A 22,940-nucleotide genomic window follows, 5' to 3' on the forward strand; every position below is an offset into this window, starting at 1 on the left:
CGAGACCTGCCAGCGGGTTTGGTGCGCATCTGTGGGAGAGGACCTAGAGGGACCCTGGGGCCTCTGACTTCGTCCTCCCTCCCCCAGCAGGAAGCAGTATTCTGGCCTCTTGAACCTTTGTGACTCCCCTGGGGGCACCTCTAGAAAAGAAGGGAATCCTTCTTGGAATGGAGCTGGGGCCTTGAGCTGCCAGGACTTGGGCATGAATGTAAGTGGGAGTATTTGAATCTAAATATTACTATGGCTTTAAATCACCATCACTTTTTATTGAGGTAGTTAGCACCTGAGGTCCTCACCCTAGGCCTGTCTCACAGGTAGCTGAGTCTCAGGGAAGGTGCCTGCCTTCCTCAGGTCGCTCACTGGAAGGTGGTGGCCCTGGGACCCGACCTAGCCCTCTGGGAAGCCCTTCCACAGCCCAGTGCCATCTCTGAGTGTCAAGCCTGGATTATAGCAAGCACCACTCACGCCCCAAGCGGGAGGACTCCTGCCTCAGTCTCACCCTTCCCGCCCACGCTCTCCTTGGCAGCCAGAATGGCTTCTGGTGGTCCTGTTGCCCCCATCGCCTCCAGGATCAAACCCAGGTGCCCTGCCCTCTCCCCACCCACTCCTGTGCCTTCATCTCAGCCCAAGCCCACGCAGGCTCCCTCCCCCGTCCCTCCACACTCACCAACCCCTCGGCTCCCAACTCCTCTGGGAAGTGGGTCTTCCTATCACACAGCCAGGCCCTTTTCAGGCTGTTTCCTTCCCTCCTTTCCCAGCTCCTCGCCAGGCCAAGCCTCAGGGCTCACTAGCCTCACAGGGATCTTTCCAGAATGTCAGTGGGATTATCCTCTTACCCGTCTAGTTTGTGGTAGCTCTCAACCCTTCTGTCCTCTTGCCTGCTGCCTCCTCAGCCTGTCCTGGTGCTCCTTAGGAGCCGCCAACCCCCTCCAGGTGCCTCGCTGCTCCCCTGCTGGGCCATCTCGGTCACCTCCTCACCCCCAGCCACTCCGGAGTTTGAGGACTGAGTTTTCACCTTCGCACATGATTGTCAACGTGATGGAGGACAAACACGCTCTCCTCCCACCCTCCTCCAGCCCCACAGTGTAAGGTACACAAGTGGTGTTCTTCTGAAGGGGAAGGACCAGGAGGGAGAAAAGGAACAAGAGCCACTTCTTGCTCAGCTGCACACGGACAGTCATCCAGACTCTGGCTCTCCCTGGCCATCAGTCCCCAGGCATCTGCCCTCCAGGCTGCTCTCTGCCCTACCTGCCCCCCCACCCCCCGCCAGTGCACAGGATGCTCCCAGCATCTGTCTCTTGCCACCGATGGTCACTTTTGTGACTGCAGAATCGAGCTTCTAGCACTGAGAGTGTCACTCCCCCACGTGAAGGATGGACTCCCACCGCCTTCACTGAAAGCTATCCACACATCTGAAAACAAAAGATCTTCAACATCAGACTGCAGTTTAACGTATCTGAAAAGAAATCGTCCAAAACCTAAAATTCTTTTTAATATCAATAGGGGAAAAAAGATTTCCACAGGAAGGAAGGAAATAACAAACACACTCACATTTTGGTCTGTTTAGTCCAGCTGAGTCTCACGGGCTTTCTCAGGGAAGAATCATTACCGGTTCCCTTTACCTTTTGACTCCCTAGGTTCCCCACTAAAACCCCAAATGATTTTGATTGGAGGAAAGAAGTAAGTAAGCTTACTTGTAAGCTTACAAGTAAGCTTGTCCTGGAAGTAAGTGTAACACCCTTGCTTTCTTAAATTTCGAGTGCAACCTCAAGTAAAGAACTGCCCTAATAAGTCAACTTCCCAAGGAAAACTTTCTGAGTCTGGGTAGTTAACCCTCTAGTATTTGTCATTTGTACCCTGGAGGCTAACACCGTTGTGATTTTCACTTTATATTTTTAGGGCTTTTTATTTTTTATTTTTAATTTTGCTCCATGAACTTCTTCCAGGCAAATAACTGCGGTCAGCAATTCAAAGTCATATGTGGAATTTTGTGGGCCCAGGAAACGACGCAGGAGTCACTAGGAAAAGTGAGCTTAGAGTTCAGCCTCCGTGTGCTGGGGTCTCGCCCTCCCACGTCCCAGGAATCTTTCATGAAAGCAGCCCTTTTCTTTCTGCATCCTTACTTATGTCTCCTCTGAGTTCCTCCTCACAGTCTATAAATATCCCCAAGTTCCTCCCATCTTAAAACAAAACAAAACCCAAGCCCTCCCGCCAGCTCTGCATTCCCACCCCCTCATCTCCTGTCGTCCTGCTGCTTTCTCTCTCCCTCAGTCTTTGCCTCCTCAGCAGAATTTCTTGAAGGCGCTGCCTCCACAGCCTGCCCTTCCTCCGCAGAAAGCTGCTCGTTTCCTCTCCCCGCAGCTCGCCCACATCCCCATCGCCATCCCCATCTCCATCCCCATCCCCACGGCTGGGCAAAGGAGTGAGTCTTCCCGGCCCCGGGGCTCTAACCCAGCCTCCCAGCTCACACCAACAGGACCGATCCCCGCCCGCCGGGGTCCAGGCCCCTGCATTCAGGCCGGGCACTGCTCTGTGAATTTTTTCTCCTGTAATGCTTGTTTTTCCGATCACTCTAGGCTTTATCGTCTTTTAGAAGAGGAGGATTAAAAAAGTAAAACAAATGAATTAATAAATATGTTCAAGTCAAGATTAATTTCATGGTATCTGCCCCAGAACATTATTCTTTTTTTTTTTTTTTTTTTTTTTCGGTACGCGGGCCTCTCACTGTTGTGGCCTCTCCCGTTGCGGAGCACAGGCTCCGGACGCGCAGGCTCAGCGGCCATGGCTCACGGGCCCAGCCGCTCCGCAGCATGTGGGGTCTGGGGCACGAACCCGTGTCCTCTGCATAGGCAGGCGGATTCTTAACCACTGCGCCACCAGGGAAGCCCTATTCCTTTTCTTCTTAAAAATACTAAGAAAAATTATCCGGAAAGACTTTTGCCCTTCCGATGTCGCACTAGACAAGGACATTGTCTAACAAGCCACCTTAGGGCCATTTGATGCTGGGGGTGGGTGGGGGGGTATTGACTATGTAGTAATGACCAGGGCCCCAACCTTGCACATTTAGATGTTAATCTGTAGAAGATTGGTAACTTAAAAATGATTTGTGTCTGGTAGAGATGCAAATGAATTCTGTCCAATACAAATGATAACCCCCAAAAGTCTGGTTTCATTGGACGGTAGGGCGTCAACCAGATTTGCATCAAACTCGGCAATCTTATTTGAGCACTGCTCCTTTCGCTGACCATACATCTTCCGTTTCCGGCATCCTCCTTGGAAACTGTCTCCATCCGGACACATATCCACTGTATGTCTATATGAGTTATAGTTTCCACTTTTATTTAAAAGTCGTATGTGGAAAATGGGATTGTCAGGTGAGGGCTTGGTAACTAAGCGCTCTTGCAAAACAGCGTTCATCGTAAAAGGCTGTGGGGCGAGTAAGTCCGCTCCGCGAGCTCGTCCACGCGCCCTCCGGAGTGGAGCGCGGCCCCGCGGCCGGGGAGGACGGGACACAGAGGCCACGGGGCCGGAGCTGTCCGGTCACGGGGCGGCCGGCAGGGCAGGGCAGGGCGGGGCTGGCTCCGGTGCGCGCTCCCGACCCAACGAGGCTGCGGCTGAAAGCCCGCTGCTCAGACGGCGCAGACGGGGTACTGCGTTCAGGCCCAGCGACTGTGCGAGGCCGGACCTCCCGCCTAGGAGACCTCCAGACCCCACCTCACCCCTCCCCCTCGAGCGCCCCGGCCCCGCCCCTGAGGCAGGGAGTCAATCAGCTCGCTCCCTGCTGGTAGACGTCAGGCCGGGGGCCCGCCCCAGCCAGCCCCGCCTCTTCCGACCCTGCGCCTGTGCAGAAGGTCGCCCCGCGACCCGGCCTCGGCTTTCTGCGCGCGCGCGCGCGCGGGGCGGTGTTCCCGTGAGGCCGTGCGAGGCGCGGCGGCGGGTTGTTGAGGGGCGTGAGGCGAGTTTTCTGAGGTATGTGGCGGCTGCCACGCAGTTCTGTCAGGCGGGGGCTGGGGCTGTGGGAGCGGCGCGGGTCAGCGGGCTGCGTCTTTCTTCCGGGCTTCCCTGGGGACGTCCTTCAGGCGCGCAGGTACTTGCTCGCGCGGCGCAGTCGCTGTCCGCAGGGTGAGGGGCCGGGGGTGCGAGTGGGGGCCGGGTGGGCGAGGGGAGCGTCCGGAGCTTGGCGGCTCCAGTGCGGTCGGGGGGCGGCGCCCCGAGGGTTGAGGAGAGCGGCGGGACACTGGGGGCTCCCTCCGGTGCGGGGGCGGGGGCCGGGGGCGCGGCCGGAAACGGGGGCCTCCAGTGCGGGCGGGAGTGGGGGCGCCCGGGGCTCCGCCCGTCCAGGCCCGACCCTGAGGCGCAGTTAGGACACGGGGGGGCGTACCGCGCGTACCAGTCATCGCTGAATGCATCACCCCAAATCACCGAGTGCCGCAGATGTGTTACTGGGGCCCTCCTCTGTGCCTCCTGTTTCCGTCCCCGGAGTTCGCAGCGTGGACAGGTGGTCCCTGTGCTGAAAATAATAATGCCTGAAGTACCTTTACTGAACGACTGCTCAGTCCTTTGGCTCTTCTCAAGTCGGGGGTGGTTCTTAAACCTTAAGCCTGATTTTCTCTGCACTAGGTTCGTCGTATCTGACTTTGGTTCTTGCGTGAATGCGGATGCTGACTGAGTCATTCAGGTAAATATTTAGTTTACTCTTCCTCAGAAATCTTACCATATTTATTTCTATATTCTCAGGAAGAACAGGGAAAAGAGGCTGCTTAGCCGCGTGATGGCTTGGACATATTTATATCCATGTATTTTGAATTAAAAACTGAACTGCTGCTCTATAAAATACAACGTATTTTAAACCGTGTTATCTTTGGAAAAAATAGGATTTCCTTGTTATTTAGGTTTTCATTACTGTTGCATTGTTCTAAGTAATACCCTAATTGTTTATCTTCATCAGACTTTCCAGCTACAACTTTATCTTGTGATGTTTAGCTGTATCCTTTCAAAGATATAGTCGCCCTATTTGTGGTCTAATACTTGTTTTTTTTCCCCCCCCAGGAAAAATTATTATAGATTCTAAAAATATCTTTCTCCCTTCTCTATGGACTTAACATAAAATTAGTTATGTATGTATTTGGATTCATTTTCTAAATATCAACACCATAAAGCCTTATCAGTTACAAAAAATTTGGGTAGTTAAACCATGAGTTGTGGAAAGGAGTTTGTGGAAACGTTAAAAAAAATTGATTATCCCAAAGCTGATATTCTTAATGGGGAAGATTTTGACTGGTTGTTTGAGACTGTTGAAAATGAATCATTTTTGAAGTGGTTTTGTGGGAATGTGAGTGAACAGAACGTATTATCTGAAGAGGAATTGGAAGCTTTTAGCATTCTTCAGAAATCAGGCAAGCCTATCCTAGAAGGAGCAGCGTTGGATGAAGTTCTTAAAACCTGTAAAACTTCTGATTTGAAGACACCTACCCTGAATGACAGAGAGTTGGAGAAATTAGAGGATGAGGTTCAAACTCTGCAGAAATTAAAGAACCTGAAAATTCAGCGACGTAATAAATGCCAGTTGATGGCTTCAGTAACTAGCCACAAATCTCTGAGGTTAAATGCTAAAGGAGCAGCCAATAAAAAGCTGAAGCAGAGTCAACGAATTCTGAATGCTGCCAATACTAAGATCAGTAATGAGCTTCGCGCTCTTACTGATGGAGTTGCAAAATTACTAGTGTTCTTCAGACATTCGAATTTGGGTCAAGGGACAAATCCACTGGTGTTTTTATCTCAATTTTCATTGGAAAAATATCTAAGCCAAGAAGAGCAAAGCACAGCAGCATTAACCTTATATACCAAAAAACAGTTCTTTAAAGGTGTACATGAAGTAGTTGAAAGTTCAAACGAAGAAAATTTTCAACTTTTAGATATACAAGCATCCTCTATTTGTGATAATCAAGAAGTTCTTGAGGAGAGACGGCTAGAGATGGCTAGGCTGCAGCTGGCATATATTTGTGCTCAACATCAGTTAATTCACTTGAAAGCAAGAAATTTGAGCCTGAAGTCAAGTATAAAATGGGCAGAGGAGAATCTTCATAGCCTCACTAGCAAGGTAAACATGAGAAATGAGACTGGATTCGTATTGAAATTGTTGTTGATAATGGAGTAATACTGATAGTAAAGTCTTTAGAAAGGGGGATATAATAAGGAATCACAGTCTTTTATTTTCTGTTTGTTCAGTGTTTAGTTGTGATCTGTGTCATTGTTTCGTACAAATAGATCTTCATAGTAGCCGAGGGCAGAAATAGTAATTATAACCCGACCACATTATCTAGCTCATTTTAAACAAAAGTACTTTTGCATTCTGTGTTGGTTCAGATACAGATGACCCTGACATTTCCTTTTTTATGATGAATGGGTAGAGCCTTATTGCTGTGCTACGGGTTTTCTGCCTTGTTTGTGCTGACCAGAGGATGGTGCTAATGAAGTTAGAGATCCAGTTCAGTGGATTGAAACCCTGATTCTTTTCTAAGAATGTATAGATGTATTATAGTTAGCCATCTGCACTCTTGGGAAGCTTGCTTTCTTGGTAATGTAACCACTAGATAGTTGAGTAAAAATAACAGCTTTTCTGAAGCTGAATACCTACAACTGACACAGACTTTAGAATGATGTGTGAAGTCCTGTTATTCTGTAGAAGTGCTGAAATCAACAGGCAGGCTGGGAGAATAGCTACTGAGATTATTTTAATTTTAAGAAAAACTTAAATAGTATACATTAGCATTCGGTGAGTAGTGTGATTTTTATCAAGACAGACATGACAAGATGTCTGTTTTGTGTCTGGACAAGATGTCCGTTACTGTGTCTAGTATTTTACATGGTAGTAATAGCATTAAAAGTTAGCAGTTCATGATGGCTTTACCCTTGGTTTAGTCTACACTTTTCTTTTTTAAACTGTGATTTTGGCTTCTGCTAATATGAAATAAGTTTTTATTAGTGAGTATGTTATCTGATAACCTAAAATGGAAAGTGAAAATAATTTTAAAACTATTTCAACTTTATACTTACAGTTTGAAATGTAATTGTTTTCTTTGTGTAGGCTTTTGGCAAAGATATTTTGGATGCTAAAATTTCTAGCTTGAACAGTGAGATTCTGAAACTTGAAGAACAAATCACTCATATAAAAGACAAAATTTTGCCTGCTGTGGTAAGAGAGAATGCCCAGTTATTGAATATGCCAGTTGTAAAGGGAGATTTCGATCTGCAGATTGCTAAACAAGACTATTACACGGCAAAACAAGAGTTAGTTTTAAATCAGTTGATAAAGCAAAAGGCATCATTTGAACTTGTACAATTATCATATGAAATTGAATTGAGAAGGCATTGGGACATATATCGTCAGCTTGAAAACTTGGTTCAAGAACTTAGTCAAAGTAATTTGATGCTCCACCACCAATTAGAAATGCTGACAGACCCATCTGTATCTCAGCAGATAAATCCAAGGAATACCATTGATACCAAGGATTATTCTACTCATAGGTAGGCTTCATTGTTTCTTTAGTGAATAATTATTTTTCCATTCGTTTTTGTAAAATACTAGAGCTTGAACTAAAATTGTGGATGTTTAAAGAATTCTTTGCACTCCATTTTTGGCCTTTGTATTCTTTTCTTCCACCTTTCTGTTATATTCTTATATGTTTTTCCTTTTTAATTCTTGCTCTCTTTTTCATTTATGTTAAATCTGGAAGTAGCTGGTTTAGAGGTGAGGTGGATGGGTTGGAGGATTGAAAATATACAAGGTCTTTTTTCATGTTTAGGCACTATTTATTGATAGATGTTTTTAGATTTGGGGCAGGAGTTTAACTTACAGCAGGAAGTTTGAATACAGCTGGGTGTATAGCAAGAATTGCAGAGCAGAGAATTGACTTCATGTGGAGAAGGCAGCAGTAGAGAGGAGAGAAGACTTCATTTTTGCGTCTAGTCAGGTGAATCAGCAAGAATGAATGCTAGCTTCCAGTCTTTTCTGGATGTCTAAGCAATTGATGGTATGGGGATACTGAAATTGGAGGGCTAAAGTAGTCAAAGGACTCAAAAATCTCGATCCTACTCCTGATTTTTCTCTAGGCTAGAAGAAAATCATCTAATACTTTGTGTTCTTATTAATGAAATGAAGGGCATGGATAGGGCTGCCTCACTGCACACTTTCAGAGGTGGCATTGACCTCATGATTCTGTGTAAATGGTGCCCCCTGGAATTGTGTAGTGATATTCCACAAGAACAGAATTAGCCTTAGGCTTGAATCTGTTTTAGGAAACCTGTTGCAACTTGTTAAAATAATTAAAATAATACATTTTAAAAAAAATTCTAAGAAAAAGAGCAGACACTTTTTGTCATAAATATGTAGAAGGTGCTGCCTCACATTTTTTCCATTAGTCTCGTAGGATATTTCTGCCATTAATGTTTGAAGTGTTAAAGTGACCTCATGGTTCATTAGGAATTTAATTTGTCAAGCAAATATGGACATGACTGGAGTAGCAAGTTTACTATTACTATTTACGTAGCTCTTTACTGTTTACTTTTTTGAACACTTTACGTTGTTTATATTTTCCGTTTTTCTCTTTTAAGTTTACCACAGTCCTTTAAAATTAGGTAGGTATTATGATGTGAAAATTAAGTCTCAGAGGTCGACTTGACTTAGGTCTCACATGACAGCCAGAACTCAGATCTAGGTCTTCTGTTTCAAGTTCTTTCTGTTTCTACTACATCATAGTTGTGTTCTGTGAATTGTTTTCTAGGGAGGTATCTCTGAAACGTTTGTTTGAAGCAGGTTAATGGCAGTTAAAGTCAAAAAGAATTTTTTGTCTGAAACTTGGAAGATGGGAAAACTGGGGATTCAGATACAATAATTAGAATACATATTTCTGTAATGAGGTAGTATTTTAGTTGGAATGTTTTTAGTTGTTTGATTAATATTTATAGGTTGTTAGCTTTCCCCAAAGATGCCCCAATATATAGTGGATTATAATTTTGAAAACTGTACTGACTTGAGAATTCTTTTCTATAATTTTTAATCTTCACATTTTAGGCTTTATCAACTTTTAGAAGGAGAGAATAAGAAAAAAGAATTGTTTATAACCCATGGAAACCTGGAAGAAGTGGCTGAGAAATTAAAACAGGACGTTTCTTTGGTACAAGAGCAGTTAGCAGTATCTACTCAAGAGCATTCTTTCTTTCTGTCCAAACTAAATAATGATGTGGACATGCTTTGTGATGCTTTGTATCAAGGAGGAAATCAGCTTTTGCTTAGTGATCAGGTAGGTGCTTGCCATAGTAATTAAAAATACTTTAAAAAATAATGTTCAGGTCTTCCCTGGTGGCGCAGTGGTTGAGAGTCCGCCTGCCGATGCAGGGCACACGGGTTCGTGCCCAGGTCCAGGAGGATCCCGCGTGCCGCGGAGCGGCTGGGCCCGTGGGCCATGGCCGCTGAGCCTGCGCGTCCGGAGCCTGTGCTCCGCGGCGGGAGAGGCCACAGCGGTGAGAGGCCCGCGTACTGCAAAAAAATAAAATAAAAATAAAAATAAAAAAGTGTTCATTGTACAAGATGCTAAAGAAAATGTTAACATGAGGAAAATATTACTCCATATCCCATTGCCCTAATAATAACATTTTCATATCTCATTTTTATTCATATAAAAACATGTAAATATATTTTTCAGATAGTTTTGATCAGTGTACACAGAATTTTAAAAATTTATGAAATATTTCAGATGTAGAAGGATATGTAATGTTTATGCTAAGAATTAAGAAAAATAAAACCACCCCTGTATTTTTTTCACCTATCTTAGTAAATAGAGGTTTGCCCTTATATCTCTAAAATCCTGTGTACACTTAGTAATAGCGGGCTCCTCCTAATAGCATTCCCCTCTCTTCTTCAAGGAGTAACTACTATGCTTAATTTTGTCATTTGCTTTCTTTTATTTATAATACAGACCATGTGTTATTTGGTTTTGTATGTTTCTGAACTTTATATAGATTGTATTCATGTATTCTTTAGTAACTTGCTTGTTTCTTAATATGATTTTGAGATTCATCCATGTTGATATTTGTAAAGCTATAGCTCATTTATAGTTTTCTCTTTTGTATAGTTAGTATTCTCTTATGTGAAATTCCACAATTATCTGTTCTGTTGACAGACATTTAGATTATTTCCAGTTTTTGCCATTGTAGATCATACTGCTATGTATAGTCTTGTTGCATGTCTTATAGATGCTTGCCTACACACACACACACACACTCACACATCACTCGCTGTCCCCTCACACAGGCGTGGAATTGCTAGATAACAGGTTCAGTTTTACAGTGTACATCAAACTGATTTCTAAAGGGGTTGTACCATATTGTACCAGCGGTGTTTAAGAGATGCTATGTATCCATATCCTTTTCATCACATAGCACTGTCTGATTTATAATTTTCTCTCACTCTGTAGAGATGTAAAATAGCATCCCGTTGAGATTGTAATTTGCATTTCTCTGATGGTTAGGGAGGTTGAACCCCCTTTCAGTAGGAGTTATTTATGTATTTCAAATGCCAGTCCTTTGTCAGTGATGTGTGTTATGTATATTTGCTCCCTATTTGTGGCTTGTTTTTTTCTTTTTTACTGTTTCCTGTTAGTTTATTTTTGGCTTTTTTTCTTTGAGATTTTAATGTCATGTCATTTATCACTCTTATGGTTTGCCCTTTTTTATATCTTGTGCAGGTTTGCCCTTAACATCATAATGATAGTCCCCTTTACTTTATCTTAAAGTTATGCTGTTCAAGTTCAGTTCTTTAATCCACCAGGAGTTTATTTTTATGTATGACATGAGAGGTAGAGTTCTCATTTTATTTTTATTTTTTCCCTATGAATAACCAAATTGTCCCATCACCATTTATTGAGGCATACAAATTGAAAATCAGTATCTTTCTGGTGAAGGGACCCTCTTACATTATGAGATAAAGGATCCTTAAATGCCTTCTGCCTTCATGTATGTTTTGTTAGATATTTTGGGCACCACCACTTCTGAACCATAAACTGGGTTCAAACTCTTTTCGGAGGACCCAGGTGGCTCCTGTCTGGGCTGTAATTCTAACCAAGGGCTCTTCCACCTCTGGCCATCTTGATCTTAAGATTGTTGGTGTCCTTTGAGTCCTTAGTTTATTATGAAGAGAGTCTCCTGTTTGACTTCCCACCTTCTGTGGACCTTGGACTTTGATTTTTCTCCCACTCATCTTGTGAGTCTCAGGAATCATGGATTCTGATTTTCCAATATTGGCAATTGAGTAAAGCACCTCCTGGGCTCCCTTACCAATCTGCATTGTTTTATGGACTTGTAGTTTCTTTTAATGTCTTGTTATCTCTTTGTTGCTTTTAGGAAGCTTTTGTTTTGTTTGACTCTTTAAGTACTTCATTTCACCTTTCACATTTTTTCCTATGGAAGAATTGACCTGAGTAACTAGCTTACTTTTCTTGAAATAAGAAGGCTTGTGATTCGTTTTTTTAAGTAGTTTTTTTTACTGTGGTAAAATACACAAAGTGTAAAATTTACAATTTTAACCACCTTAAAGTGTGCAATTCAGTGACATTAAATACATTCACAGTGTCGTGCAACCATGACACCATACATTTCCAGAACTTTTTCCTCATCCCAAATGGGCCAATCTCTGTGCCTGTTAAATATTAACTCCCCATTACTCCTTTCCCCCATCCCTGGTAACTCTATTCCAGTTTCTGTCTCTTTGAATTTGCCTACTCTAGGTACTTCATATAAGTAGAATTGTATAATATTTGTCCTTTTGTGTTTGGCTTATTTTAGCATAATGTCCTTAAGTATCATCCATATTGCATGAGGTGTGAGAATTTTATTCCTTTTTGGGGCTGAGTATTCCATCGTGTGTATACATCACATTTTATCTGTTCATCTGTTTAATAGACACTTGGGTTGTTTACACCTTTTGGCTGTTTTGAATAATGCTGCTGTGAACATTGTTGTACAAGTATTTGAGTCCCTGTTTTCATTCCTTTTGGATATATACCTAGGAGTGGATGCTGAGTCATGTGGTAAATCTGTGTTTAACTTTCTGAGGAACTGCCGAACATTTCCACAGCAACTGCACCAGGGTTCCAGTTTCTCCATGTCCTCGCCTACACTTGTTATTTTCCCTTTTTAAATATATGTAACAGTCATTCTAATGGATGTGAAGTGATATTTGTGATTAGTTTTTTAAAGTCTCCTATTAGTGATTTTTATCTTCTTGATCTTTTAAACAAGTATGTAGAAATCCCATGATGGTGGATTTGAAAATTTCTCCTTGTAGTTCTGTCATTTTTTTCTTTATATTTGAGTTTATTTTATAAGTTACATCCAAATTTAAAATCGCAGTGAATTATTCTGGTAGACTTAAATTGCAGTGAATTGAACCATTGAGCATTATATAATGACCCTGTGTTGTGTTTTTTGTCTTAATATTCTCGTCTGATATTAATATTCCTATGCTATCTTTCTTTTGGTTAGTATTTGCAAGGTGGATGCTTTTTTCCTTTACTTAATGTAGCTTTCATGTTCTTCCTTTATACTTAGCATTATGAAATAAACATTTCCATGCTAAACGATTTTAATTTTTAATGTTTATAATACTCTTGATTTAATTACTGTGTCATAATTTGTGTAACCAGTCCACCATTTTCGAGTATTTTGATAGTCTTCATTTTTTTCTTTTGTTTGCTCTTGAATGAGATCATGTGTATCTTGTGTATATAGCTTTTTATTGTTGGATACTTTCTTTTTTTTTTTGATACATTCATTTGGATGAACTCTTAGAAGTAGAATTATTGCATTTCTTGGGTATACACATTGTTTTTTGGCCTTTGATACTGCCATATTGCTTTTCAAAGGAGTTGTACCTACTTACAATGCCACCAGCACTATTAAATGTCTGCTAGACACCACTTGTCATATGATACACCATAATTTCATGAATTTCTAAGAAAGAAAAAACTTTTTCAGTTAAACTGACACAGTACTTCCTTATTTAGAATTTTTATTTCATGCCTATTAGAAGATACCTTTTAGGTGTGGGTATGCATAGGTTTTTATCATATCACTTTTGAATATACATTAAAAGGGAAAAAGCCAACTAAAATGGTTAAGGTGTTTCTAAAGCTTCACATTTAGTGTCCACTTCTATGTTATTTCTTGACTCAAAGTACTTTTAATATTTTTCCACATTATACATCAAGAATGTTGGTGACAGCAGAAAACTTAATAACCTGATTTTAAAATGGGCTAAGGACTGGAATAGGCATTTCTCCACAGAAGAAATACAGGTGGCCAACAGGTTTATGAGTAGATGTTCGATTATCTAATTATCAGGGAAATGCAAATCAGAATCACAGTGAGATAACACCTTATGCCTGTTAGGATGACGGTTATCAAAAACCAAAAGACTAGGATTGGTGAGGATGTGGAGAAATTGGAACCCTTGTACGTTTTTGGTGGACATGCAAAATGGTGCAGCTGCTGTGGAAAACAGTATGGAATTTCCTCAAAAATTTTAAAAATAGAACTACTGTTATGATCCTGTAATCCTACTTCTGGGTATATATCCAAAGGAAATGAAAACAGGATATTAAGGAGATGTCTGCACTCACATGTTCATTGCAGCACTTACTCATAATAGCTAAGCTGTGGAAACAACCTAAAAGTCCATCAGTGGAGGAATGGATAAAGAAAATATAGTATACACATACAATGGAATATTATTCAGCCTTAGAAAAAGAGAACTGCAAAATGCCACAACATGGGTGAACCTTGAGGAGATTATGCTAAGTGAAATAAGCCAGTCACGAAGAAATAGTGCATGATTCCACTTATATGAGCTATCTAAAATAGATTTATTAGAAGCACAGAGTAGAATGGTGGTTGCCAGGGATGGGAAGTTGATCAACAGGTATAAAGTTTCAGTTATGCAAAATGAACAAGTTCTAGCAATCTGCTATACAACATTGTGCCTGTAGTTAACAATACTGTATTGTACTCCTGAATTTAAGAGGGGAGATCTCATGTTATGTGTTCTTACAGTAATATAAAATTAAAAAAAAAAAATTGGTGAGGGAATTCCTTGGCGGTCCAGTGGTTAGGACTCGGCGCTTCCACTTCAGGCAGCACAGGTTCAGTCCCTGATTGGGAGAACTAAGATCCTGCAAGCCTAGTGGCATGGCAAAAGTAAAATATTGGTGATAAAGTGCTTCTAATGAGTGTCTGGTCAATAACAGTTACATGATGCTCTTGATTGTACAGTGCATGTTGATTTCAGTTATATTAAAATGTGAAAGATTCCATCCTAGAATCACTAAAATATGGTGATTTCACTGTAATGTCATTGGGTATCATTATTTAATGTTTTTCTCTATCCCAGTGAGGTATAAAGTATCATCCGTATTAATTTTAACTTGCATTTTTACTAATGAAGTTGAATATTTTTCAGTATTTGTAGGAGTATTATTTTAGTAACTGTTAAGGTCTTTAGTACCGAAACTAAAGGTTAGATATTTCTCATTGTATTCAAGTTTACCGAGTTTTTCCTCAAAGAGAGACTGCTTAATGTGGATATTAGTTGATTTTTTTTTTAATGTAGTTAGTTTAAGAAATACTCTCTGGAACTGGCATTTATGACAGGTGTGAAGCTGTTATTCATGAGCTTGTATGTTAGAATCACCAAGGAGCCTGTTGAAATGTAGCTTCTGGCCCTGTTGCAGAGTGATTTAGTGTGGAATGAGGTGCAGGAAACTATTCTTAACAAACTCCCCCAGGTGATTACCATGCTGTGGACCATGCTGAGAGGCTGTGGAAGGTTGAGGTGTAGTTACAGCTACAGATTTTCTGAGAACCTCTTTGGTAATACTGGCTGAAAAATTATAGGAGTAGAATACATGACTAGAAAGCCATGGAAACGTGTTAATAAACTGCTTTTAATGTTAAGAAGTGAAGAATTTCAGTTATTAAATGTGAAGGGTCCAGCATGTCTAGGTTTTTGAGAAGAATTTCATGGTAAGCCAGGATTGTTGAATGTCACATATAGTTCCATCTTCTGTAACAATGTGAAAAAAGAAAAATGAGATTTTTGTTAAGGTAATTCTTTTATATTGGTAATTGCTTCATTTCAAGGTTTTCTCAGTACCTGTGATGTCTAGAGTAAACAGCTTAGGCTAAAACAAGGTTTGATTACTTAAGCAGAATGTAAGTTCCAGGAAGGAAATGGTGCTCATTCTTCTATTTGTAGACTCTAAAACAGTGCTTGGTGCGTGGTGGGCATTCAGTAATATTTGAATGTATGAATATGCAGAACAGTTTACATATCAAGTACTCTTCAGGGAGTAGGAGTTTGCTTTGAATCACTTAAAATTGCCTATAGGAAGTTGTTGCAATGGATCTTATCAATACATAGACTTTTTATTAATCCTGCTATGGATTTTTTTTTTTTTTGCCCGGGGCCCGTGGCATGTGGAATCTTAATTCCCCGACCAAGGATGGACCCCCCGCACCCACTGCAGTGGAAGCTCGGGGTCTTAACCACTGGACCACCAGGGAAGTACCCCCTGCTATGGAGTTTTAATTGAGGTTCATTTATTGTTGAGATTGTGGGAATAATCATTATATCATTTAGATTCCTCTTTTGTAAATTACATTTTAAATTTATAATTGGTAGTATGAATAGAGCTCTTGAATTAAAACATTACTATTTTCCTTTTAGGAGTTAATGGAGCAGTTTCATCAAGTTGAATCTCAACTAAATAAGCTAAATCATCTTCTTACTGATATTCTTGCTGATGTGAAGACAAAAAGAAAAATTTTGGCATCTAATAAACTGCATCAAATGGAAAGAGAATTATATGTATATTTTTTAAAAGATGAAGATTATCTGAAAGATATTGTGGAGAATTTAGAAAACCAGTCAAAGATTAAGGCTGTTGGTCTTGAAGATTGAAAATGAAATCTTTACTGCACGTGCTGTGTTTTAATATTTTATATATTAGGAGGAGAATATAGCTAATAAACACTGAAAATTCTAAATTCGAGGTCAATGGAACATTTCATTTAATGAATTCAAGTATTATATCAATTTGGTTTATTATATGTTTGTTCAAAGTACCAGTGCTTTTTATGACTTGAATATTTGCTTGGTGGCACTTAGTCCTGGTAACTTTTAAGTTACAGGGAAAAAGCATTATTATATAATGCAGATATTTTTTACAGAGTTAATTGTATCTCTCATTTTTTTTAGAGATAGAAATTTCTGCTGTTAAATATTTTAAAAATTTGTAGGACTTTGAATCAACATTGTTAAAGCTGTAGACCTTAATAAATGGAATAGTTAAGTCCCCTCATATTTGTCTATGAAGTAAAATTCTGCCACTCAAACTGTATTCACCCATAATTCCCTGCTGTAGACTTCGAGACTATTTTAATGTTCCTGCTTGTACCACAAAGAATGTCAAGTCTCCATTGGCCACTGCTCATTTTAGCGGTTGGGTCCTAGGGATTCAACATATCTGCAGGACAGATCTCAGTAGTGCTTTGACTTCAGTCTGCCTTACATATAATGAATGTCTTTCAAAATGAAATTTCAAAATTCCATAGAAGTGGTGCTCAGATGATGTATAACACTATTTTAATCAATTTCTTAGGAGTGAAAATACCTAAGTGTTGGATTCTATTGGTTGGGATACAAGTGTAGTATTTGGGCAATTAGAAATTATTTTAAGAGTTGAGGTAAAATAATTTGAAGTAACTTATTTATCAGTTATTACATCAAATGATTCTTGAGTGCCTGGTTTATATGTGACCTCTTTCACATACTAAGTAAGCTTTATGGAGAAAAGAGAAGATTTAGACACTACTTTCAAGAAATATTACTGCTCCAAAAATGTATTACCTGCTTGTAATGTGGAATGCCTGTCTAAAAACTTCACATTTTAGGTGATCTTTATGGAGTTTTTTAGCTATAACCATCAGAAAATGGGTATGCTTAGGTGACATACGGGCCTTGACAATTTTGAACAAATATGTTTTGCTAATTATTGTATTTGTACGTTTTTCAAATTTTGTATTTGTTAAGTAGATCTTAATATGCTTGAAAAATTTGTAGCAATACGTTTTGCCTAAGATTTTGTTATTAACTCCTCACAGGTGACCTTTGTTTGTTCCTGTTTTTCCCTCTGCCCTACCTTGGAATTGAGAATTTACTTGAAATTTTTCTCCTCTCCAGTAATGTAGGAAAATGTCACCTGGTTTTCTGGTTCATGAAACAGCAAATTCTGTTTAGATTAGTGCCAAATACGTTAGATGTATTACCAGCTACTCAATGATTTGTACTGTCCCTTCTAGACCTTCACCTGCTCAGCCCAGGGGACCAGTACAGCCCAGCAGTGCAAGTGAAAGGATGTTAGGTTATGTGTCTGTCATAATAACCCAAGTCAGTTAAAAATAATTTTTATGTTACTAGATCTGTATGTTTGAAGGTTATAATAGCCATTTGTTTCAAACCTCAGGAAGTAGGAAATATTTGAGTAGATTGCTTGCTTCAAGATTGGAGATATGTTCTTTACTTTGTTGTCTATTTACCATGATACCCAGTTGAGCCTCTAAATGTTTCACTTTCTTCTTACTATCTTATCTATATTATGGGGACAATTAATACCTATTTCCTGTAGTGGTGAATATAGTAATTTTTATGAATGTCTCTACGTAAAAATTTTTACATGACTTGTTTCTTTTTTTGAAGTCTCAAAATTAATATATGGGTATTATGTTTATCTTATGTTTAGGATTTTATGAAAATGGAAAATTACGAGGCATTTGTAGGCTTTGACCTCTGTAAGATACCACTCTCCAGTGTTGCTCAGAAGATTATGTCTGCTATGCATTCAGGTGATTTAGTGGAGTCTAAGAATTGGAGAGAGAGTGAAAAGAGTGAGTAATTTTTATGAACCTTCATATTTTTTGTTACCTTGAGTCTTAATTATTCTTAAGACTAAGTTTTGAAAATCATTGACCTTAAAAATGAGAAAGAGTTACTGTACCAGCAAAAATGGGTTTACTCGAGAATAGCAGAGAATTGCAGTTTGGGACAAGCATGCTATACAAAGGACAAAGGCAAGTCTAACAAAGGAGAGGAACATTATTTTATAGAGAAAAAGGTGGATGTTGGCAGGGGTTGTTTTGAATCAAAATCCATTGGAGAAAAATGAGAGTTCAAAGTGCTGGTGGTTTCTGGCTGAGTTGCTGGGGAAGTGGTTTTCTTGTAGGAGATGCCCTGTACATCTTTTCCTGTGGGGACCTGTAATTGATGATTCTTTCCTGTTGATTCTTCCTCCTGCTGACTTTGAGTGGTACTGCATGAGAGCTCCCCCTTCTGGCCTCCCAACTCCATTTTAGTGAGCCACCTTATTAATTTTCACAAAACAAAATGTAGCAGAGTTTTTCTATAGAACTTTTTATTGCGTAGGGAAGTTCCTGCCTACAAACAGTCCAGCTTCCCCTTGTTTTACTCTCATTCAGTGATGACTGAGCTTCTGCTCACTAAATTTTATATTCTCTTAGCCCTTACTGCTTTGAAAATGTGATACTCTCTTCGTTGTTTCAGGCATTTCTGCCAAACATTCCCTTAGAATCTGGATCAGCTGTTTAAGTAACTTCAGAAGAGATGGGCTCTTTCATAGTGCCGGTTTCTAAACCCTTAGCTCTCAGGTCATTGAACCTGTATTTGCTTATTTGTGGTGGACAAGAGAAGTGTTCTGGACAGTATGTGTATTATACCGCTGTAGAAATGTATAAACTGTTACGTGACAAATCAGTGGATCTGTGTACATATGTTTATGACATATGATATAATAGTAAAAGCAGTGACATATGCTCACAAGTGTGACTGAAATGGTTGGAATACCAGATGTGTTTTTTTGTTTTGTTTTGTTTTGTTTTACTAGCAAAGCAGTTTTTATTTTAAATTGTAAGTCTGGACCAATAATTTGTTTTTCTCTTCTACAGAGTAGGTTATAAGTGAATGAGATATAATTAATTATATTGAGATGAAATAATTGAGAAGTATTAACAAATAGTGCAAAAGCTGTTATAAATGCAGTTTGTTGATTAAGATACAGTAACGCTTAACATTTAAGTCTATTCATATTCAGGCATCTGTTGCCCTTGTTATGGAAGTCAATAATGAAGAGTAAGAATTTTGGGGTATGGACTACATACCTAGCAATTGATAGTGTTTTAGGGGGAGTGTTGGTGCTGGGGGAAGTAGTAAAGAAAGTTAACATCAAACATCAAAGAGCCGGGACTTCCCTAGTGGCACAGTGGTGAAGAATCCGCCTGCCAATGCAGGGGACATGGATTCGATCCCTGGTCTGGGAAGATCCCACATGCCGTGGAGCAACTAGGCCCATGTTCCACAACTGCTGAGCGCACGTGCCACAACTACTGAAGCCCACGTGCCTAGAGCTTGTGCTCTGCAACAAGAGAAGCCACTGCAATGAATAGCCCGTGCACCGCAACGAAGAGTAACCCCCGCTCGCCACAACTAGAGAAAGCCCGCGTGCAGCAACGAAGACGAAGACCCAACAAGGCCAAAAATAAATAAATTAATTAATTTAAAAAAAATCAAAGAGCCTTCTCCTTTATTCTATATACTTGCTTTCCAAAATAAAAGAGCAGTGTGCACTTGACAGAGTTCAAAATATACTTACCTTCAAAAACTGATAAAATAGGGGCTTCCCTGGTGGCGCAGTGGTTGAGAGTCTGCCCTGCCGATGCAGGGGACATGGGTTCGTGCCCCGGTTTGGGAAGATCCCACATGCCGCGGAGTGGCTAGGCCCATGAGCCATGGCCGCTGAGCCTGCGCGTCCGGAGCCTGTGCTTCGCAATGGGAGAGGCCACGACAGTGAGAGGCCTGCGTACTGCAAAAAAAAAAAAAAAAAAACCTGATAAAATAATAAAATGCCTCTGGAAGCAGTAATGTGAGTCTCTGTTGAGAAAAATTTATGGCAGTCAGCCCCTGTCATGAACTGTCTTGTCATGCTTTTAAAATACCCTCTTAATAAATTTATGAAAACTAGGATTTTAAGAAGATAAGGTATTTTCTGTCAAGTGTTCTTGGATTTGGAAAATGGAATTTTCACAAAGATTCTATCTGTTCCTGTGTCACACTCTTACTATGAACTTAGTGAGTTAAAACAACACACATTTGTTACCTCATAGTTGCTGTGGGTCAGGAGCCTGGGAACAGCTTAGCTGGGTCCTCTGCAGGGCTGCAGTGCAGGTGCCAGTCAGGGCTGGGGGCTCATCTGAGGCTCGAAATGGGAAGCATTTGCTTGTAAGCTCATGGTTGTGGGCAGAGTTCAGCCCCTTGTAGGCTCTTGGACTGAGGGTCTCGGTTCTTGGTGATGGTTGGCTAGAAGCCACCCTCAGTTCATTTCCACGTGATTCTCTCCATAGGCAGCTTTACATTATTGCAGCTTTTTCAAAGCCGGCAAGAGTGTGTCCCTGGCAAGACTGACATTACATTCCTATGTAAGGTAATCACATTCTGTCACCGTTGCTGTATTCTTTTGGTTAGAAGTAAGTCCCACCCACACTCAAGGGGTTACACAAGGGCATGAATACTAGAAGTCAGGGGTTGTGGGACCACCTTAGAGTCTGTCTGCCACACAGTCCCACCAGTTTTATTCTTATTTCATATAAATCTGAGTTATAAAGTTGGATTGCTGGTGGGTTGTTGGTGAATGAATGATGCTGAACCTGAATTGATTCCCAGACTCTTGTCCCATGCTGAGCTGTTATGTCAAATCCTTCTCTCTTATAAATAAAATCGTAAATCAGCATTTCATTTCTGAAAGCCCATTTCATACCAGATAAATAGTGAAATTGAACTGAGAAATCAATGGAAATAAACTACAAATATTTGCTTTTACAAAAATGTATTAAGTAAAACCAAACAATGTTATATGTCACTTAAGGATCTAATTTTCTGATCTGCTAGACTGACTGAGGTATACACACCCAGTAAGAATTGGACAGTGTGTATCTTCTTGCAGCAAGGTTGGTCTTTATTTAAAAACCCTTTGCTGTGAAAAGAAGATGCAAAAACTTAAATACAACTTAATGAGTTAATATAAAGAGGACATCATGTAACTACCACGTACATTGCCAATATCTCAAAATTTCCTTCTCAAAACTCTTCCTGCTCACAGGTAACCATTATGCTGACTTTTATGGCAGCCACTTCCCACTTCCTAATCATATGAGGGAGTTTTACATTGCTCCAAAGGCCTTTTTGGCAGAGATTACTTGTCCGCCACACCAGAGTCCATCCATCCTCCTTGGAGGCATGCCAGCAGATGATGTGGCTCAGTGTCCTTGCAGCCAGGTGTGGCCAAGTGGCAGGTTCCTGTCAGCAGGGTGTGCTGTTGCCAGGGCAGTCCCAAAGACACCTAACTTGCTTCCCAGCTGGCCTCTTTCCTTCCATCCAGTTGGAATCTGAAATGACTCCTTTCCAACCTACAAATGATAAAGTGTCCTAGAGGACTGTGGACCAACTGGAGGGACCCCGGGTCCAGAGTGACTTCATGAAACAGCTGCTCCACCAGCTGAGACCACTCACCTCAGAACAAGAGAGAGAAATAAACCTTTGTGGTTTATTTTATTATTTTTATTTTTTTCGGTACGCGGGCTTCTCACTGTTGTGGCCTCTCCCATTGCGGAGCACAGGCTCCGGACACGCAGGCTCAGCGGCCATGGCTCACGGGCCCAGCCGCTCCGTGGCATGTGGGATCTTCCCAGACCGGGGCACGAACCCGCGTCCCCTGCATCGGCAGGCGGACTCTCAACCACTGCGCCACCAGGGAAGCCCACTTTTGTGGTTTAAACCATTGTATGGGTGGGTCTTTTGTGACTGTGGCCTAGCTTTTTACCTTAACTCTTACACCTTTAAACTAGATTCAGAATTGGGTTCATCTGACTTGAATTTACATTGTCATTTTAGTATTTAGTAATGCCACTGAAAGTCTTTGGGAAATACTGGGGGAGGAAGATTTTTCAGGGTGATTTCAAGGTTGTCAGCTGGCCTGGTGCTATGTATAACATGCATTTGATTAAGCACATGTTTATTAGACTACATCTCTATTTTGCTTAAGTACCTATAGAAATCAAATAACGTTTTCTAGTACACATTTATCCAAAATTGTTTTTAACTTAATAGAGCTTAGGGGTGAATATGTTTTTTTTCTAGTAAAATAAGAATAGTTTTATAGACATTACATATTTTTCTTTAAAAGGCCATTTTATTTAATTAATTTATTTAATTTTTGGCTGCATTGGGTCTTCGTTGCCGCACGTGGACTTTCTCTAGTTGTGGCGAGCAGGGGCTTGTTGTGGAGCGTGGGCTCTAGGCACACGGGCTTCAGTAGTTGTGGCATGTGGGCTCAGTAGTTGTAGCCCGTGGGGTCTAGAGTGCAGGCTCAGTAGTTGTGGTGCACGGGCTTAGTTGCTCCACGGCATGTGAGATCTTCCCAGACCAGGGCTCGAACCCATGTTCCCTGCATTGGCAGGCGGATTCTTAACCACTGCACCACCAGGGAAGCCCAAACATTACAAATTAATATAGGTGTTAAACTCCTCAAGGTAAATATTTGTCAAAATCCAATCCATTAATGTGAAGTGTGTCTTTAGTCCCACCATCTAGTGGAAATCTTTGCAATTTCAAGGACAGATAACATAAAGCTAAACGACAAAATATATTTATTTTGATTATATTCATTCTAATCAAGAATAATGTGGATAAACATTTTTATTTCTATCAAATAAACATAAAATCCTTATGTCCAGTCACTTAGCAAACCCTGCCAGGTGTTGGA

At 40.7% G+C, this 22,940-nt stretch overlaps 2 protein-coding genes across 4 annotated transcripts in view; both read left to right on the forward strand.

Annotated features, from left to right (window-relative positions):
- The first annotated feature begins 3,893 nt into the window (after positions 1 to 3,893).
- The window catches only part of POLN (DNA polymerase nu), a 185,782-nt gene continuing 166,735 nt past the window's right edge, over positions 3,894 to 22,940 (forward strand). Inside the window, exons 1-3 of the mRNA XM_081254005.1 lie at positions 3,894 to 3,969; positions 4,621 to 4,678; positions 17,853 to 17,997. Of these exons, the coding sequence (XP_081110131.1) occupies positions 17,859 to 17,997 (139 nt within the window). The 5' untranslated portion in view covers positions 3,894 to 3,969; positions 4,621 to 4,678; positions 17,853 to 17,858. The remainder of the gene's footprint in view (positions 3,970 to 4,620; positions 4,679 to 17,852; positions 17,998 to 22,940) is intronic.
- Positions 3,942 to 16,098, forward strand: HAUS3 (HAUS augmin like complex subunit 3). 3 transcript variants are annotated; one of them, XM_081254014.1, is made up of 6 exons: positions 3,942 to 3,969; positions 4,621 to 4,678; positions 5,050 to 6,100; positions 7,088 to 7,527; positions 9,074 to 9,302; positions 15,779 to 16,098. In XM_081254014.1, the coding sequence occupies exons 3-6, from the start codon at positions 5,195 to 5,197 to the stop codon at positions 16,010 to 16,012; spliced, it is 1,809 nt and encodes a 602-aa protein (XP_081110140.1). In that variant the 5' UTR covers positions 3,942 to 3,969; positions 4,621 to 4,678; positions 5,050 to 5,194; the 3' UTR covers positions 16,013 to 16,098. The 3 variants fall into 3 exon arrangements, with proteins under 3 accessions (XP_081110140.1, XP_081110139.1, XP_081110141.1); XM_081254013.1 differs by lacking the exon at positions 3,942 to 3,969 and adding an exon at positions 4,046 to 4,087; XM_081254015.1 differs by lacking the exons at positions 3,942 to 3,969; positions 4,621 to 4,678 and having other exon boundaries at positions 4,689 to 6,100.

This window comes from Mesoplodon bidens (genome assembly GCF_964165515.1).
Source record: "Mesoplodon bidens genome assembly, chromosome: 1".
Classification (NCBI taxonomy): domain Eukaryota; kingdom Metazoa; phylum Chordata; class Mammalia; order Artiodactyla; family Ziphiidae; genus Mesoplodon; species Mesoplodon bidens.